The sequence below is a fragment of the Manis pentadactyla genome, chromosome 15 (assembly GCF_030020395.1).
Source record: "Manis pentadactyla isolate mManPen7 chromosome 15, mManPen7.hap1, whole genome shotgun sequence".
In the NCBI taxonomy this organism is placed as follows: domain Eukaryota; kingdom Metazoa; phylum Chordata; class Mammalia; order Pholidota; family Manidae; genus Manis; species Manis pentadactyla.
The window spans coordinates 6,939,766-6,952,486 of record NC_080033.1 but is presented as its reverse complement, the minus strand read 5'-3'; the positions used below and the strand labels follow the sequence as shown (position 1 = coordinate 6,952,486).

Genomic DNA, 12,721 nt, shown 5'->3' with positions numbered 1-12,721 from the left:
CAGGGAAGGATGATTCGCAGCTTGGGCTTTCCTGCAAATTGAAGGAAGCAAGGATGAATCAGCCTCTGAAAGTGTAATGAAGCCGCTGTGGGATGTGAGGTCTAGGTTCGAGGCCAAGGCCATTCTGCCTCTGACTTACCTCAGGCTGGGCAGTGGGATGAGCTGGGTGTGAATCTGGGCCCTGCAGCTCAGACTCTGAGCTTCTAGGCCTGACTCCTCTTGTTACCTCAATTTCTGTATCTGTACAATGGGGTGGAATGGGGCAGGAGTGGTTGTGATAATTTATAAAAAGGCCGTACAGAGCTGGGCATACAGAAGGGCCTCTGGAAGTGCCAGCCCCCCTCTCTTTTCCTGCCTGAGTCCTGGCAGATAAGACAGGAGTGTGGGGGATGGTTTGGGGTTCCTGTCAGTCTCTGATGGCTGAGCTCTCATCTGCATTCTAGTGAGATGCGCGAAGAGGGGAAAGGGGAGCTGCACTTTGTGTCTGAAAGTCAGTTACAGTAATAAAAACGATTAACTATCTCTCACGTGGTTCTTACTAAATGTCGACCCTCTGGGCCATTCCCTGTGCAGTTCCCTGGGGGTAAGGGTCCCATTTTATGGTGAGGTAAAACGTGCAGAGAGGTAAAGCTACTCGCCCAAAGTCACAGCCAGTAGATGGCAGAGCCAGGATTTGGACCCCAATCTGTCTTTGCTGCAGATCTGGGTGGGATGGGGGGTGGTTGAGGACTCCTTGGCCTACAGATCTGGGAGGGCATTTAGGGGAGGCCTCTGTTGTATAGATGGGGAAACAGGTTCAGACGGGGCAGCAGCCTTCGACTGGGTGACCTACCTGTTAGGAGTGTGGGCATTATTTAGGAAGAAACTGTAACTTACTCTGGCTTTGTTTACCATTTATTACAAAGTGTAAGAGCAGAGACTGGTGAGCTGTGCCTCCCCCCGCCTCCCTCGCCCCCCACCAGATAGTCTCCGCAGCTCTAGAAAACGGTGTCCTCGCTCTCCCGCCAGGGGGCGCTGCCTCCCACCTGGTCCCAGCCTCAGGCCTGGTTCTGTCAGCTCTGCCGTCCAGCGGTATCCGAAGCCCCCCAGGTCCTGGACTCTGGGCCCCCAGTCCCCTCCTCTAGGACCCAGGAGTCCCAGAGGCACCTCCACTTCTATCTAAAAGCTGGAGGTCACCTGTAGCAGCATAGTGAGGGTGTTTCTGTGGAGGGTATGTGGGGTAACGGTGACCATTTTCCCATTTGGGGTCTGGGAGGGCTATGGCCTTCCACCTTCAGCTAGTGTCCCCTCCAGCAGCCACCAGCAAGTCAGCCCGTTCCAAGGTGGGGCCCCTTCGCGCCTCGCACACGGTGTGCTTTATTCATGAGACTGGGTCAGGAGTTGCAGGGAAATGTCCTTGACCTCAGTCCTGGGGAAAGTAGCTTGTTTCCTCCTCCATGGATCCTGGGGAGACAAACAGTGATGGATGTACAGGCAGGCTAGCAACCACAGGGACAGCGAGAACGGAGACACAGAGGCGCAAACAGGCCAGTGGGCAGAGGGGGGAGGAAGAGGGTAGGTGTGCCCAGCACCAAGAGACCAGGGTGCAGATGGACATGTGGGCAGCCAGAGACCAAGCCAAGAAGAGGGGGAGAGGAGGTTGAGGGTCAGTGAATGGGAGAAGAAGCACCTCCTTCCTTCTGCCAGTCTAGCCCCAAACTTGAGGAATCCTTTCCTCCAGACAGAATGGAGGGAAAAGGGTAGCCTTGTCTCCAGGCCATCCTTCATCCCCTTAGACCGAGTCCCAGCCCCCTCACCAGCTATGTGGCCTCCTGGCTTGGCTCTGGAAGCTGTCTCGGCCCCAGGGCAGTGCTAAGCAGCTCTGTCAGGGTGTCCAGCTTCCCTGCCAGTGCATCAATCCGCTTCTCCAGGGCCTGGTGTGAGCTGCTCAGACCCAGCTGCAGGTCACACAGGATTATGTGCATCTGGGCAGAGAGAGGTTGGAGGTGTCAGGGGCCTGGCAGATTTCCTCGCTGTCCCGTGGGGTAAAGCAGTGGAGTCCTTACAGGCCCTCAAGGATCACCCTTCATAACAGCAGTTACCATTTATTGACCACCTGCCGCATCCCTGCTGCTCGGCCAGGTGCTTTCCATGTATGGTTTAAAGTCCTAAAAGTGTGGGGGATGAGAATCCTGTTCCCGTTGCTAAGGAAACAGACCTGGAGCAGTTAAATTACATGCCCATGGCAACACGTAGAACATAGTCGGTGCTCACTAAATAATCGTGGAATTGACCGATGCCTGGCTTCAGAATCCACACAGCCCTTTCCCCTGCCTTCTCAGTGCAGGATTCACAGCTTCATCCCTGAAGGGGTGTGAGCTTTTATGGGGATTCCTGAATTCTCTCTTCTTGGCTGGATAATCTTCGGAAATTATGACCTACCAATTCTGGCAGACCTAGGCTGCCACCTCCTCACTGAGACCTGCCATACGGTGTAGGAGCCTGTGTCTGTGATTGTGTTTACCATGGCTTGGGTGCCAATGGCCACTGTTTGAATTGTCGCGGACTAATGAGAAAAAGCAAAGGCCAATGGAGAAGCAAAAGGCACTGTGAGCCAAGCCAAGGGAGTGCGATGTCACTGTCCCCGTCCCTGAGCTCTGGCCGAATCAAGTGGTCCCAGCAGAAGGAGGGCAAACTGAGTCACATTTTGGCCCCACAAGCCAGCCCAGTGCAGAAGCACTGGGGCCTGGGGCCTCTCTTCACAACAGCAGCAGAGATTGAGTTACTGAAACAAGGTCACCCATGTCAGTGCTGTAATTAACATTTATTGGTTTTGCCACTTATGTTTGAACTTGGTTTGTAAATTTGCTTTGGTTTTACTGTTAAACATAAAAGAGTCGTAGTTGGAAGGAATTTTATATCCGTCCACATAAGTGACTTGACAATAAAAATAGTTTAAAGCCAAACACTGGAGTTCTTTGTACAATTTCTTCTTTTAAGTTTAGGAGGGACCTGCGCCTTAGAGGAGTTTAAGAAACTTGATTGCATCATTCATTTATTCGTTATTCAGCCACAAACCTTTACCGAGTGTCTGTGTGTACCAGGCCCTGCCCCAGCCCCCCGTACCAAGGCCAGAGTGCCTGCCTCAACAGCCACCCCAGCTGCCTTCTTGCAGACCCCTTCCCACGGGCCGTACCTTGGAGATGTCCACCATGGAGTTCACTTGTTCCCGGAGCTTCCTGTGTTTTAGCCGCACCTGGCGGAACCTGTGGAAAGAAGTGGGGGCTCAGAAATGGCCCAAGCTTGGAGGTGGGATGAAGGGAGGAGAGACCCATATAGACACAGCTCAAAGAGGAAAAGCTGCCAAAGAGCTGATGGAGTGGGAAGGGTTAGCTGCCCACCTCCCGGGTGGAGATCTCGGTATCCAGGCCCACAGACACTCTGAGACGTGCAATATAAACTGTCACAGACACATAGTCACTGTGAGGTCTGGGTGGACATCTGTTCAGTGAGACCACACCCAGGTGTCCTGACCTGGGCACATCCACGCTCTGTCACGTGCACACACACACCAGGCAGAGGAGGGAATTTGAACATGCGTGCACACGGGTGTGCACACAGAGGCCCTCACGTGCTGATGGCGGTCAGCAGCTTGCGCTGGTGCCTGCGGGCAGCTCCAGAGTCTTTCCTGCGTACGTATTTGTAGAACAGCCAGGCCTCTTGAAGCACACAGGCCGCTGACTCCTTCATCTGGGGGTGGGTGGCAGTGTCAGTGGAGATTGACTGCTGAGGGCTCTGGGAAGGGGGCTGGGGCCTGGACTCCTGGGGCAGGAAGGGGGTGGGGAGGATGGGGTCTGGGCACCTGGGGCAGGGCAGGGTGGGGGTTGGAGGCCTGGACTCCTGGGGCAGGAAGGGGGTGGGAAGGATGGGGTCTGGGCTCCTGGGGCAGGACAGGGTGGGGGCTGGGGCCTGGACCCCTGGGTCTGGGGGAGGAGGGGCTGCGTCCTGGACCCCTGGGCCTCTGGGGGAGGAGGGGCCGGGGGCCTGGACCCCTGGGTCTCAGGGAGGAGGGGCCGGTGGCCTGGGCCCCTGGGGCTGGAGATGGAGGGGCTGGGGCCTGGACCCCTGGGGCTGGGGGAGGAGGGGCCGGTGGCCTGGGCCCCTGGGGCTGAAGGTGGAGGGGCTGGGGCCTGGACCCCTGGGGCTGGGGGAGGAGGCTGCTCTGGCTGTCACAGGCGTGTCCTCACCTCTTTGGCGTACTGGATGTCCATCATGAAGTTGTGCACATGCTTCTCTGCCTTATTAAACTCCAGCTTCCGGGCCACTACGGCCACCAGGAGGGCTGTGCAGCAGACGCCCTGTGGGATGGCAGGCACTGTGATATGAGGGCTGTGGGCTCTGGGCCAGCCCTGTGCCACTGACTTTCCTTGAACCCTCCCAAGTGGCACAACCACCCCTAGTGGACAGACCAACCAATAGGCCCAGAGAAACCCCGAGTCCCCATCTCTGAGGGGTGGGGCTAGGATCAGAATCGCTGTCCAAGTACCACTGTTGTGTTAGCATTTGCACCATCAGAATGTCCTTCCTCGTTAAGGGCATGACTGGAGAAGGGGGAGGAGGGTTGAGCTGGGCAAGGGGCAAACCTGGGCTCCTGGGGACCCCTTCCTCTCCTGCTCACACCCAGTCTGCCATCAGGTTACTGAGGGTGTCCTCCCCACTTCCCCACCCCCACAGCCTCTGCCCAGCTCTCCCTCCCGATCATCTACAGCCTCCCCTTGCTCCACTCTTACCCTGAGAGATGTAACACCCAGTTATGATCCCACCCACCTCACCCTGATCTAGGCTCCCACTGCCCCAAACTTCTTAGCCTGGCTTTCAAGGCCTTCCAAAGTTTGGGCCTCTCCTTGGCCCAGTCTCACTCCCAGACGGCTCAGCCCCGGCCTCTCTGCCTCACCTGCCTGAGCACCTTGGTCTAAACATCTTTCTTCTCCCTTCTCCCAAGGCCTCCAATACTTCAAGGCCCCACCAAATCCCAACCACTCTGTGGCACCTATTCACTCTTCCTTGAATTACAGTGAGTCTTCTGACGCTTTCCCCCACACCAGGTGCTTCAGCTCTTGACCACTCTTAACAACCAACTCGCTACAAACACTGGCTCCAGGACTGCTTGGATGCCAAGCTCAGCTCTGAGAAGCTGTTTAATCTCAGTGCCTCAGTTTCTTATCTGTGAATGGGCATGCCCTCACAGTACTATCATAGATTCCGCAAGTTAACACCTGGAAGGTGTTTAAGAGCAAAGACTAGCACAAAGTATATGCTTGATAAAAGTCCGCTATTATTCCATGCCATCAGGGAGCCTCCCAGCTAGGAGGGGCTGTGAGCTAGAATGCAAACTGCCTTTTCTTTCGAGGTCTGTTACTCCTTTTGTCAAACGAGCGAGGTCCTAGGCAGCCCTGAGGGTCCCCGGGGAGTGTTTGCTTGGCTGAGTCTCTGCCCTGCTTTCCTCAGTGCAAAGACTCACCACTGTGGGGCTTGGGTCACGTCTCCCTGCCACCCCATCCATCACCACTGGACTCAGCACTTGGGGATTCAACATGTCCTTGGGACATCAGGGCTGGGGCTGGAGGTCTGAGTCCCAGAGGGTGAGGGGAGCCAGATCTCATGGGGTGGTGAAGGCCAGTGTACTGGGTGCAGGTCCTGGGCTAGGTGAGGTGTGGGAACTGGGTGTCTGGGTCCATGACAGTGGATGCCTGGATTCAGGAAGAAGCTGATTTGGGATGAAGCTTGTGTCTGAGGTTGGGGAGCCTTTGCCTCATCCTGGAGGGCACAGGAGCTGGGATGGGGGCAGCTGGATCCTGGGACCAGTTACAATAACAGCCTCCTACCCCATCCCCTGCAACCCATTTACTGAGTATTTCCTGTGTGTTGGACACTGAGACCCTTTACATTAATTAAGATTAATTCATTTAATCTCAGGAACCCCATGGGAGTACCCTAGTAGCAGCACCCCCATTGTGTAAATGAGGAAACTGAGGCCCAGAGAGATTGTATGTCTTGCTCCCAGCTTGGAAGTGGCAGAAGCAGGATTTGAACCCAGACAGCCTGACCCCCAGACATACTCTTGATGACTAGACTCAGTAGCCTTAATGGGGCCTGGGAGACTGGATTCCTGGGTCCCAGAGGAGCCTAGATGGGGCACAGAGCAGGATTCTTGGATTCTGGAAGGAAATGGGGCTGGGAAGCCAGGGAACTGTGTTCCTGAGAATTGAGGGCTGGGGTCCGAGGTTCTGGAGACATCAAGGACTTGGGAATGGATTCTGGGTTTTAAAGAGAAGTAGGGCTGTGTGGGCCTAGGCACCCAAGTTTCCTGGGGGTGTCCCCAAGTGCCTTTGTTGGCTCTATGATTCCCTGGGGCCCAGGGCATAAGCAGCTTGGGTTGGGGTAGGGTCCCCGAGGGAGCTGTACTCACCATGACCCCAGTGCAGAGGCAGACGATCTTGCCCCACATGGTGCCTGGCACCACATCCCCATACCCGATGGTCAGGAATGTGATGGGAATCAGCCACAGTGTGTCTGAAAGGTGCCCAGTGGCATTAACAGCTTGCCTGTGGGGAAGGCTGGGTTAGGTTCCCGTGATCTTGGGTACTCTCCTTCCTAACATATGCCCACAGTCCCAAGAAGCACTCAGAGAAAAAGCCAGTAAGTTCTAGGCTCTGGAGAGCTTGCCAGCTCTCCTCTCTGCTCTGTGAGCCAGGTGCTCAACCGCTCTGGGCTCTGGGATTTGAACCTGGATCTAGCCAATTCCTGGTTTCAGCTAGGCTACCAAGGCTGCCGCATTCAGAGCATGTGGCTGAGGGGTTGAAAAGGTGCAGAAACCCTGCCTGAAGTCCACTGGCTGGGCCCTAGCAAGGGGCTGCATCCACCCAGAGGAAGGGACACGTTTTTCTAATTTCCACAAAGATGCTGTAGGCCTAGAGGTGACCCCATTAGGACTAAAATGTTGGAATTCTAAGAAAGTTTGATGAGACTCTGTCCTCCCTTCCCCTCATTCCATAGAAGGGGGACATTTAGGTCCAGACATGGAAGGGATTGAAAATGGGGATTTGTCTAACTTGGGCCTGCAGACCCCTTGCATTGGAGTCATCAGGGAAAGCTTTATTCCTGAGGGCCCCAGACACCTCAGACCCACTAAGTTAGTGTCTGGAGTGGGATACTGACTCTGCACTGTTAACAAGGCCCACCCCTTATCCAGAAGTACATTCAAGTTTGAGGACTTCGGCCTTGGGTTTTAAGAATTTGACAACCTACCCATCCTCCCATTTTCCAGATGAGAAACATAGTTGGGAGGATCATTCATTGATCCTGATCCCGACCCATTTCCCAGTTGGTAAAACTGAGATCTTGTAAGACGAATGAGTTTAAAATCATGAAAGAATTGCCGGAGAGACTTTAAAGATGGTGGAATTTGACACCCATTTTACAGATGTGGAAACAAGCTCAGAGAGGAGAGATCTAACCAGACCTTCTCATTCTCCACCTTCCGTCAAGAATCCTTTGCCAGATGTACTAAACCAAGAGGCTCTCAAAACTCGAGCTGGCCAGAATCACCCGTTAGAACAGGTTGCTTGGTCTCACCCTTCAGGATTTGGGATTTGGGGGGTCTGGGAGTCTGGAGGCTGCGGGTGAGGCAGGGCTGGGGCTGGCCTGCTGGTTCCGCCCACCTCGGGGGACTGGAAGGGATGTGGGCAAATCTCCCTTCACTGCTTGGCAACCTGCACCACCGTTCAGGGTGGCCGGCCGTGGCCATAAACGGCTCCTCCAGGGGCTCCAGGTAGCCAGCCCTCTACCCTCCAGCACCTCACCTCTCGGCCACCGACAGCACCCAGGCGGTGGTGAGCCAGAGGCCAAGCGTGAGGCAGAGCAGCAGGCGGCCGGGGTGCGTGTTCATGTACAGCTTGGCCACGAACCAGTGGCGGAAGCGGACCTGGTTGAGCGCGCCAATGCTGCGGTAGGACGCGTTGAGCAGGACGCCGCTGCGCAGCAGCACCGCGCGGGGCACCAGGTAGAGGCGCAGCAGCATGGCCAGCGACAGCAGCGCCTCCCCCCGGTCCAGGAAGCCCGGCCAGGACTGCGTCGCCGTCCTCAGGGACCCCGAACCCAGCGCGCACTGCGTGCTGCGCACCGGCACCGGGTGCAGCCCGCACACCGCCAGCTCCAGCACGATCTGCGCCGCCTGCCGCCCAGTCAGCGCCACGCGCCAGTCCCGGAGCCCGTTGTCCGTCATGAACAACTGCAAGGGAGGGGACAGACGGGAGAGGGGGTCACACCAAGGTCAGGCAGCCGCCTGCCAGCCTGCGCCGGGAGATAAGGGGGGCGCGCCCACCCGGCCGGGGAAGGAGGTAGATAGCGCGCGGGAGTGGGGCTGGGGAGGGCGGCAAAGGAGCAGGGCAGGGGCGGAGGAAGACATCTCTCCGCATTCCTCCTCCCCCAGTTTCAGCCCACTTCCAGAACTTCCAGTCCAGGAATACTTACTGAGTGCCTACTGTGTGCCCCACATTGTTCCACATATTGAGGAAATGGGTGAACAAAGCAGAAACCCCTCCTCCCTGGAGCTTACATTCCATACCTGTGGAACCATCTACCCGTTTCTGGGGACACACATACAAATGCAAATCAGCATGCCTGTAGCAATACCAATCCGTAACATTTGCAGGGTGCTTTGGATGTGCCATGAACAGCTCTGCCCTGTTTACTTGTGAATCAGGGCATGGTCACAACACAGTGGAATTGGAAGTATTATTACCTCCATTTTACAGATGGGGAACCTGAGGTCTAGGTCCCGCAGGTGCACTGGCACAGCTGAGCTGCACATCCAGGTCACCGTGCTGCTCCAGTGACTGCTATTAATGACACTTTTTACTGAGCAGGCACCGCTAGGGCATTACCACACAGGGCCAATACTACCATTTTATATGCAGAGGTGTGGGAGATAGAGGAAGGGGTGAAGAACTGGATCTGGGGATACGGGAGATGGGATGAGAAGGGGAAGGGCAGAGAGTAGAGTGTCCGGGTAAGACCAGATATGGGAGGGGGGATATGGGTGGAAAGGGCTCCTAGGCCTGGGGAGTTATTGGCACAAAGGTGGGGAGCTCAGGAGTGGGTAAGGACCTGCAGGCACATAGCTGGGACCTTAGGTTGCTTGGGACTGGCAGAGGTGGAGACTCAGGGATGGAGGACAGAGACCTGGAAGTCTGGGCCTGTAGTGAGGATGCCAGGCAGCAGAGTGGGCAGAGACCAGGGGGAGGGAACTTCGGGCATCCGAGGGTGTGCAGAGGGAGACTGGGGGCTGCAGGGGGAGGAAGGCACTGGGTTGCTCCAGGAGGATGTGGACACATCTCAGGGTGGAGGAAGATCATTCATTACTCAGCCCCGGAGGAGGAAGGCATTGCAAAGTGTAAGCTGACAGGGCGTGGTGAGGCTGGGGGAGCAAGGGAGGGGCTCTGGGGCATGTCCTACCCTACCTGGATCTCTTTGGCGTGAAAGGCCACGATAAGGCAAAGGAGGAAGAAGGTGGATATGCTGATCATGCATTTAACCAGGAACAGGTAGAGCGCCCACTGTTGGGAGGGACAGGAAAGGGGGGTGAGTACCCGTTAGTTCCCCCTACCTTCCTTCCAAACCGCCATCCCCTCTGATTCCCATGCCTGAGCCTCTTCCCATGCACCCTGCTTCATCTCCCCCCAGTTCACTATGACATCTCAGTTCTGGAAAAGTCCCCTGGGGAGAGTGCCCTCTTCTTTCCCAGCCAGACAGCCCTGGCCCTGATGCCATCGTCCACCCTCCTCCTCAGCTCTTCTCCTGAGACCCACACGTACCAAGGGGAGACCTTGAAACTCACATTACGCTTTAATTCCTCCATCCCCTTACCCATCAAAAATTGTCCCTCATTTGTGGGTGTATGTGTGTCTAGAAACAGACATCTGGCCTCTAGAAATTCCCCTTGCTATTCTCTTCCCAGTCAGTCGGCCTTGCCCTAGAAAGCAACTTCAAATACCCTCCAATTCCCAAGGAACCTAGAAACGACCACTCCATCCCCAAGAAATGAATAGCACTCTCCCCTGCTCTCATCCAGGGTGCTGGGTCCCGAAGACCCCAGCCTGGCTCTGTAAAAGGCCCCCCAGGCCTGCCTCCGACCCCTGCCCCACATCTCCTTCCCTCTGCCCTCTCTCCTGGCTCTAAGCCCAGGGTAGATCTGGCTGGAAGCACATGACCTCCAGGAACTAGGTGTTTTTTTCCCTTTCTTTGTGTGGCAATACCTTGGAGGAATCTGGAGGAATCTAGAATCCCGAAGGGAGGGATTTAAGAGGGGACTAGGACTGATGGATTCTCTAGGAGGGACTGGGAAGGGTCCCTGCCTGGGGGGTATTGTCAGGGGGAGGGGCCACCTGGGCTCCCACTCAGCTCAGCACCTGTTTCTCCCAAGGTGGCTGCCAGGTCTCTAGAGGCCAGGGCCCCGCCTGTGCAGGGGAAGAAGGCCAGTTTCCTGCCCCAGGGGGCCTGCCCCCCTCCACTCACCAAACAATGGTGCTGTTGTCCCCAGCCCTCCCCCACTGCCTCATCCTTCCATGGCTCCCGGGTTCCCTGCCTTGTTCTTAGTTTGTCCCAGACTCAGTCCCACTAGGCACACCCCCTCCCTGCATTGCTGGACTTCTCTCCTACGCCAGTTCCTCTTCCACCGAATCCCAGACGTGTTCCCTGAATTTCCTGTCTCTGGGGACACTTCTGTTTCTGTCTCTATTTGTGTTTGAGGGTCTCTGTGTCTACCAGACTTTCTACCTCTTCGTGTGTATCTCTCAATAGCGTATTTCTTAGGAGCTCTCAAGCTCTGTTTGTCTTTCTCTGCGGCTGGCCCTGTGTCTCTGTCTCCGCGTTTGTCTCTGTGTCCCTGCCTCTGCTCTCTCCAGCCTCCCCCGTGGTCTCCGTATCTTGTGCCCCTGCACTCCCCAGGGCTGGCACCTGCCTCCTCAGTACTCTCCTCTTCCCCAGCCCCCAGGGAACAGGTGTCTGGCTCTCTGCAAAGTGAGAGATGGACGTGGGGAGGGGACAGAGAGGCTGTCAGGGCAGTCAGAGAAAGGGGCTGCAGAGGACCCTTCAGGTCTTATACTTCAACCCTCACCCCCAGTTTACAGATGGGGAAACTGAGGTTCCGAGAGCTGCAGCAGCTTTCCCAGATTCCCACTGCTGGAGGCAGCAGCCTGGCAGGTGTTGGAAGGATGAGAGATGAGACAGTAGAGAGTGGGAGTGGGGTAGGAAAGACCCCTTGTCCCTTCCCATCTGCCAGGGCTCCCAAGTCCTCACCTCCCCTGCTGGGTGGGGTGCTGAAGCGTGGGAGCGGCGGGTAGGCCCCGGCCATGCTTCCTGTTGGCATGGTCTTCGCAGCCCCACCCCCTCAGTGCCCGCCTGGCCGGAGGAAACTGGCCTGCCCTGACCCTCCATGTGGCTCCTGGTCACTTCAGAGCTACCAGCCTCTCCACCCCCAAACCCAAGCCTGAGTCTCCATTCCCCAGGAATCCCTGCAACCCAGTCCTCCAATCAGCGCCCCCCAACCAGCCCAGGTCCACATCCCTTACCCCAGACAGTTCCCCAACCTCCTCTTTCCTGTTGAGCAATTCTGTTCTGTCCTCAAGCCACCGAGTCTGACCTCTGTCTTCCATCTGCCCCATCACTGCCCAGACCAGGGCTGGAATGCGCGGGAAGCCTGCTCAGACATGTCCTGGCCCCACCTGTCCTTTTCCTCCCCACTTGCGCTATCTCAAAGTCACCCCCTCTTTCCTCAAAGACACTCTAGGTCTCCTCTGAACTCAAGAGCCTGGGCCCCCAGCCCCTCCTCTCCTGGGACCCAGGAGTCCAGGCTGCTGTAAACTTACCTCTCCATTATTCCCCAGACTGAACAGCCTGTAGATTCTGGGGAGGCTGAGCTGCTTCATGGGGCTGGGGGAAGGGGGGTGTTTTCCATTTCCCACCCCGACCCAGCCAGTTTTTATTTTCGGTCTTTGCCCTTTTGCGGCTGAGGAACTGGGTAAACGTTAGAGTTTAGATAAGGACCAAGGAGCCGCCGCCGCCTACTAGAAATTAGTCTTTCTTCCCACCCTCCCTTTATCACACCTGGGGTTACCTCCCCCCAATCTGCTCTTGGGAGACTTGAGCAATCAGCCACCCCCTGGCCTCCAGGGGTCCTGCTGCCGAGCTGCACCTTCAAAGACTGAGTCACTGTCACCTGTGTTCCTCTCCTTTTGCAGAGAGGCCCCCCAGCGTTCATCTCCCTCAGACCCCGAGGGCATGCCCCCAGCCCCTCCTCCCTCAGACCCCATAGTCTCAGCCCCCAGCCTCCCGAGGCCCAGGACAAGGGCTCCACTCACCCGGCAACCCCCGAACCATAGCATCTCCGCATGTAGTACCATGAGTCCGACGCCGATTCCCGCCAGTGCCAGCGCCCAGCCGGCCAGCCACTTCTCCTGCTCCAGCAGGCGCTTTCGCCGCCGCAGGGCCCCCAGGCCCGACAGTGGGTCTCCGCCCATGGCCCCCGGGGTCTTGGGGCTCAGCCAGCTTCCTGCCCAGGGTCCCCCAGCACGCAGCACGCAAAGGGCAGCCACTGTGGCTTGCAGGTCCTCAGCCTGCTCTGCTGGCTGGCTCTGGGGCTCTTGCTTTGAGGCCAGGCGGGAGTCTGTGCCCTGTGGGGGTG

The 12,721-nt window shown here is 56.8% G+C and overlaps 1 protein-coding gene and 1 long non-coding RNA gene across 6 annotated transcripts in view; one reads left to right on the top strand and one right to left on the bottom strand.

Annotated features, from left to right (window-relative positions):
* Nucleotides 1–3,166, top strand: part of LOC118928750 (uncharacterized) — an 11,677-nt gene extending 8,511 nt beyond the window's left edge. For both annotated transcript variants that reach the window (XR_008993924.1, XR_008993925.1), the window contains one exon: nt 2,327–3,166. This is a non-coding gene — a long non-coding RNA (uncharacterized LOC118928750). The remainder of the gene's footprint in view (nt 1–2,326) is intronic.
* On the bottom strand, nt 999–12,721 carry KCNN4 (potassium calcium-activated channel subfamily N member 4). 4 transcript variants are annotated; one of them, XM_036918260.2, is made up of 9 exons: nt 12,438–12,719; nt 9,501–9,596; nt 7,842–8,269; nt 6,449–6,584; nt 4,227–4,337; nt 3,611–3,729; nt 3,176–3,245; nt 1,797–1,964; nt 999–1,443 (listed from the first exon to the last, which is right to left on the bottom strand). In XM_036918260.2, the coding sequence occupies exons 1-8, from the start codon at nt 12,555–12,557 to the stop codon at nt 1,800–1,802; spliced, it is 1,245 nt and encodes a 414-aa protein (XP_036774155.1). In that variant the 5' UTR covers nt 12,558–12,719; the 3' UTR covers nt 999–1,443; nt 1,797–1,799. The 4 variants fall into 4 exon arrangements, with proteins under 4 accessions (XP_036774155.1, XP_036774154.1, XP_057348656.1 ...); XM_036918259.2 differs by having other exon boundaries at nt 12,399–12,718; XM_057492673.1 differs by lacking the exon at nt 1,797–1,964 and having other exon boundaries at nt 12,399–12,721.

What these genes read in the sequence shown, in the direction of transcription:
- KCNN4 (XM_036918259.2), bottom strand. Translation starts at nt 12,557, where the DNA reads ATGGGCGGAGACCCACTGTCGGGCCTGGGGGCCCTGCGGCGGCGAAAG. An exon ending in TATGGTTCGGGGGTTGCCGG is followed by an intron (nt 9,597 to 12,398) that starts GTGAGTGGAGCC and finishes CCCTCCCAACAG; the next exon opens with TGGGCGCTCTACCTGTTCCT. An exon ending in TTCACGCCAAAGAGATCCAG is followed by an intron (nt 8,270 to 9,500) that starts GTAGGGTAGGAC and finishes CCTCCCTTGCAG; the next exon opens with TTGTTCATGACGGACAACGG.